Below are 6,217 nucleotides of genomic sequence, written 5' to 3'. Positions count from 1 at the left end.
GGAGTCAAAGGGAAGGACCAAACATCGAATATATTCAACAAGCCAGATTCTGTGCTTTACATTTGGAGAGAATGCAATTGGCCAAGATTTTAACCCTACTGTTTTTGAGTTTATAAATGTAAAGTCTAAAAGGAGTGACCATAATATATTTTCAGTGAGTAGAAAGGGGGAAAGGACTTTATTTCTGTAAAATGTAGTGAGCTGTAGAGCCGGAGAGAGCTATTGAGTATTGAGTCCTGTAAAATATGCAAGAAGCAGAGAAAGTCTCCATATCTATTCCTAACATTAATAACCCTGCTGCCTATTTTTTCAACTCCTGCACTTCCAGGGCACAGAGCAGTAGTGGAATAAGTTATAGATCCCTGTAGCCCTTTTGCTCACAACCTTTTTGCAGCTGTTTATCACTTTTTCATCACTAGACTGGTGAACTTCCCACATGACTATTTCCTATACTATTCTTTCAAAATGATCTTGTCATTTGCTTTTGGAGAAGATTGAGGGAGTAGGATGAGAATTCCCTCGTATTTTACCTTTGCTTTGTAGATAAAACCTCAAATCCTTAGAAGTCTCAAAATTAACTCCTTGACCTTATTCTCCCAGTCTTTACCCATGACTTGTTCTTGTATAATGGGATATATAGTACCTTCCTTTTCCTTGTATCCACAAGCCTTTCTTTTATCCTTGAAATATCTACATACTTACATATGCTGTTCTTAAAAATCATAATTCTTTTTTCTCTCCTATATTAGTACATAGCTTCTACTGTAGTGCATAACTCATCTCTGTCTCTGCTTTCCACTATTTTTGAACTATTAATATACTCAGCCCTGGGGTATGGAAGATAAAGATAGAATTTAACATGTTAAGGACCGTAAAATCTGGTTTAATAGACAAAGTTAACATTGATCTATAAACTTGGCCAGAAGTTCAGAGACCAGAATTATCATGGAATGTTGTGATTATAAGATATGCAGGTAGATAGTAATGAGATCATATTATGGAGAACTTTCAGAAGAATTTAGTGTAAATGTGGATGGTAGGTAATCAAATATAGATGACATAATGGAAAGATCTGGCAATTTTCTATAGCATTGTAGCATTAATATAGAATATACGATTATGCTTTTAGTCATTGTAGTTAAAATACTGTATCTAAAAAATATGAAGTCCTACTCTTAAATCTTTCTGAGAATAACAAAATTTTAGGAAGGCCAGAATAACAAAAAACAATTCATGCATTGGATAAATGTTATTTGCCAGGGATAACAAATATATCAGTTGCCATTGCAGTGACCCAGGCTCATAAAGGACATTGATAATTGATCTTGAAACTTGTTGCTGAAGAACCTTAACATGTATTAAGTTCATGGAACAACTCTGAGCAGCGGTTACTCATCAGCTTTGGCACTGAGATTCAACATTTTTACAATCTCAGGAGTTGGAGGAAATGCTGATCAAAGTTTCATTGAAGAGTTAGGCCTTGAGTGATGAGTAAAATCTCTTCAACCTTATTTTCTTGAGCTCTCTGACATGAACTTTTTGGCCTGTGCCCCTGATATTTTCCACATATACTATTATAAATCATACCTAGTGGAGTTCATCCTGATCCTCCTCCCAATATGGAATATTGCTCTCACCTTCCAGCCTACCCCACTTCATAGTCCTTCAGATTTTATTCCAAACCTCATTCATCCATAATATAAATTCCTCTTCTCTGAATTCTGATAATTCACACCACCCCTACTCAGACCTTCTTTCGTTGTCTTGTTCTCTAATTGATCTATTTGTCTATTTCTATAATTAGATTATAATCTCCCAGGAACAGGACTATTGGAGGGCCTCTTCTAGTTACCACAGTAAATACTAGATGATTGATTGTAGGAGAGATTTACATAATGTAACAGAAATGGCTTAAATGTGCAAAATAAACAGGAATATGCTAAAGACATTGCAATATAAGTGAGGTCTAATTGATGTAAAATGAACTATTTTCCACTTTTTCAATAATCAAATAGTTTCATTGTTTACCATTTCTTAAATTCTACGTTTAACCCCTCCATTTGGCGTATGATAAAAAAAAAAAAAAAGATATTGTCAGATCCTTTTCTCTTCAATTTTGATTCCAGAACAAAATTTTATTTTTTTAATTCCTAGGTGGTCTCCCATTCAAGTACTAACCAGGCCTGACCCTATGAGATTAGGCACATTCAGGGTGGCATGGCTGTAGGCTAGACCAAAATTTTAGACTTTAATGTTGTTCATCCTGCCTAAAATCTGGTCTAAAAGACAAGTACTATTTAAGATGCTTGTTTTATTTTTGTTAAGAATTATAAAAGGGAGGGAGGGCCTAAAATATTTATATAATCCTTTCAGTGAGAATTATAGGGTTTGGGAGCCAGTTCGGCCCCCTTTTTCCCTTCAGGCAATGGTAGTTAATTAATCCACAAGTATCCATTTGGATCATTTGCTTTACAGAATGACAGACTTTGGAAAATGTTGTAGGTCGTATCCCAGGGTCCCCTTATCTCACTGTCCAAGTTTCTGGAAGCAACAGTGTTAAGTTTTAATTTAATGCTTAATCTAATTCTCTAATACTGAAGGAAGAGGACAGAAGTTTTGGTGAGAAGGGTTGTCTGCAAGATATTTTTGTAGAGGAATTTTGGAAATGCTACTGGGAACCTAAAGCAGCGGCTGCGCCAGACTTGGGAGTTCTGTTTTATTTTCCCTTGAAAACCTCGTGGGCGGAGGCAAGCGCGGGGATGTGCTGAGGGACACCACAGCCCTGCCCATCAAGGGAACCGTCCGGGGTCTGTAGGCCCCTTTCCCCGCCCACCCATCAGTTCTGGTCGCGCATGCGCTGAGCTGGCGGGTCAGAGCGTTGTCGGCTGAGAAATGGCGGCCGCGGGCTTGGTCGCTGTGGCCACGGCTGCAGACTACTCTGGCCCGGTAGCGTCCGGAGGTAACCTTTCCGGTGTTAACTGCGGCTCAAGCTCCGGGACAGGCCCTGGTACTGGCCCGGTCTCGTGGAGCCGCTCCCTTGATCGAGCGCTGGAGGAGGCAGCGGTAACCGGGGTGCTGAGCCTGAGCGGCCGGAAACTGAGGGAGTTTCCCCGGGCAGCGGCCAACCACGACCTGACGGACACCACCCGGGCGGGTGAGCTGGGCGAGGGGCATCCCTGCCCATAGGAGGCCCTGGGCGTGGCAGGAGGCCGCCTCAGTCAGTGGGGGGACTCGGGGGTAGTTACAGCAACTGGTCTCATGGCTCCTGGTCGGTAGCCGGGTAGCGGGGAGAGGGCGAGTGTCCTAACCCACCCACCCAGCCCCGCGGGCCTACCGGCCAGACCCCGAGCCTGGGGCGAGGCGGACTGCACCTCCCGAGAAAGAGAACCACAGGGCATTGATGGGTGGTGTTTTACTTTCCTAGAAAATTAACTTCTGCCGCTGCGGAGGTAGATCCTTGCCCCGCCCCGGTTTCTGCGGGCCCTTTCGGATTTGGGTTTACAAATTGACTTTGCTAAAAGCTGGGATGGTAGCACGCTCTTATTAGGTCAGAATAGCGTTCGTCGCTGCATTGTCAAGAATACTGCGATCTCAGCATTGGCGTTTTTTTCAAGAGTTGTTATTAATGTGAATCCGAACGCTGTAACTTTTCTTTCGCCACCTTCATCTAGTTGACTTACCAAATATACTTGTAAAAATAACTAGAGCCCACCTTCAGACTCCCATTACTTTCCTCTCTCCTCATGCCCCCCCCCAGCAAAAAAAGTTGAAGAAAACTACTTAGAAAATATACATAGCTTGCCTACCATATCTGTATTTAATGCTTTTTAAAAACTAACATTATTTTGCTTTATACATACTTTTGAACACAGGAAAAATAATAAGGAATTAGGTTTTCTTAGTTGTAGAGAACAATGTCTGGTGACTAAGGTATTCAACATAATATATTTCTCTTGTGTTTAAAATATAGCTTCCTCAGGGTGTAGATTAAAAACTAAGTCTATTCATGTTTTGCACAAAGGAAAAAAATTCCTTACACAAATTTATATAATATGCTGTAGTTAAATATTTTATTTTCCTGTAGTGTTTTTGCAACCAAAGAATGTGTAGTACTTTGTGTCTAATATTTATTCCATTTTATTTATCTTATTTTAAAATCTTTAACACCTTCCTATGTTTGTGCACTCATTAAAGATTGGTATTACATATGATTCACTCATGTTAAAATAAACAGAACTGTTAAACTACTTTCAGAAACTGTTCTTTCAAAGATACTTTTGCTCTAATGTAAAATGGAAGACATTAAATGCCTACTTATTTAATTTTTGGAAACTGTACCAAATGTAGTTTGTATTTTTTAGTGAATGATATTAAAGTTAAACTTTTTTGCTAGGGTAAATATGAACAGCCACTTGCCTTTGGCATGTATTTTGATAGACAGTATCTAAAATTGTCATTCATACTCCACATTTTCTGATTCTGTTCAGGAGATGGCTATGTGGCATATGACTGCTCAGGAGATAGATAGCATAACAATTTCATATTGGTGTGAGTCATTTCAATATTTACTACATTAAGCCTGAAGCTAAAGAACAAGCTGATTATAGGCGTTTATCTAGCTCATTATCTTACCTGCTTTTAAATAGTTGTAGGATGAATGTGTTTTGCCTTTAAGAAAGATTTTATTAACAAAGAAACCCCAAGGGCATTTATGAAATCTAATAAGTAATCTCAATGAATTGTTCCCTTACTGTGTTCTGCATATTAGTTTGTTATTGTCCACATTTATTTTATTACTTTAATAGTTTCTATATAAACCAAATTTTTTGTTGGTTGACATTTTATCTGATCAAAAAGTACAAAAAAGAAAAACACTGCTAAGTATTTTATAACCTATTAGACTAAATTCATTATAATCTATTAGGAATATCACTAAGTATAAGAAATCTTTGGCAGACCTTGCTAAGTACAAAAACACGGAATTATTTTAAACAGATAATTTGATGTGGATAACATTTATTGAGTTTTCACTATTTGCTCTTCAGTGTTTTAGGTATCTTAAAATACATTGCCTTGTTAAATGCTTAACAACCAATGGATTAAATAGCATCCCCACTTTGTATATAAGGAATCACTCAGAGAAAGTCATGTAACTAGAATTAATGGTAGAATTTTAGCTCAGGTCCATCTAATTCTTTTCTCTCCACTATAATAACACAGCATCCCTGTGTACAGAAAGGCATTAGCATTCCTGTTTTTACAGATAGTAAAACCAAAGTTTGGAGAGAGAAGATAATTTTCTCAAAGACCTGTAGCTAAAGACCATTTGGAAGGTGGTATTAGCCAGAATTTGGGCCTAGTTTGAGGTAACCCCCAACCATAGTCTACCTGTTATACCAGGTACTTAGATGAATTCATACCCAAATTTTAGCCAACTTATGTTAGCGAAAATGTTTTGTTTAGACCCTACAGGAAATTTAAAGCCAAGAAAATTATTTGAATGCTATATATATCAGTTGCCACACAGTCTGCTCTTTTATAATGTATAGAATGTACCTAGTAAAGCTGCTGTCCTTCAAGAGTTTACATTCTAAGAAACAGCACATATTACCCATACCGTTCATAATTTTGACATGATTAGAATTCATTATGGAACGTTTTCTGGAGATTTCTCCCTTTTTGTTTAAAAAGGTAGATCGTTAGAAAAAGGGAAATACCTATATAGGAATGGGTAACTTGATTCAGTGGACAAGGAAAGTCTTAGAAGAAATCACAGAAGACTTTGGGGGCAGAAAGGATATAGCTTGGATTTGGGTAGGCAGAAATGAGAAGGAAAGACATTCCAGCTAATGGTAGATAGCATGCACAAAGTCTTAGAGTATAGGGCACATCAGTTAATTTTGCAAGTCAGTCATGCATTCTTTCATCTAATAACAATACTGTACTCCGCTTTTCCTAGGGAACCACCCTTCTTGCATACATAGATCCCACCGTGACACAAGGGTGTGCACATGACTCAGGTCTCGCCAATCTGTGTCATTCATCCCTCTGCCCACTGTGATGGTTCCAAGGGCATATTTTCCAGTCAGCACACATGAATGTTAATTCTGAATTTTTAAATTTAAACTATCGAGAAAGAGGCATGCTCTGAATCCTGGGGTTGCTGAGAGAATAAATGTGAGCCTGAAACTTGCCAATAAATGGAAAAGAGCCAAAA

At 38.4% G+C, this 6,217-nt stretch overlaps 1 protein-coding gene across 9 annotated transcripts in view; it reads left to right on the top strand.

Annotated features, from left to right (window-relative positions):
- Positions 1-2,849: 2,849 nt before the first annotated feature.
- Positions 2,850-6,217, top strand: part of LRCH3 (leucine rich repeats and calponin homology domain containing 3) — a 97,834-nt gene continuing 94,466 nt past the window's right edge. For all 9 annotated transcript variants that reach the window (XM_006906135.3, XM_025041853.1, XM_025041850.1 and 6 more), the window contains exon 1: positions 2,850-3,154. In XM_006906135.3, coding sequence (XP_006906197.1) covers positions 2,893-3,154 — 262 coding nt within the window. In that variant the 5' untranslated portion in view covers positions 2,850-2,892. The remainder of the gene's footprint in view (positions 3,155-6,217) is intronic.

The sequence above is a fragment of the Pteropus alecto genome, unplaced genomic scaffold, assembly GCF_000325575.1.
Source record: "Pteropus alecto unplaced genomic scaffold, ASM32557v1 scaffold311, whole genome shotgun sequence".
NCBI lineage: Eukaryota > Metazoa > Chordata > Mammalia > Chiroptera > Pteropodidae > Pteropus > Pteropus alecto.
Note: the sequence above shows the minus strand (reverse complement) of the source record. Positions and strands in the feature narration are given on the sequence as shown.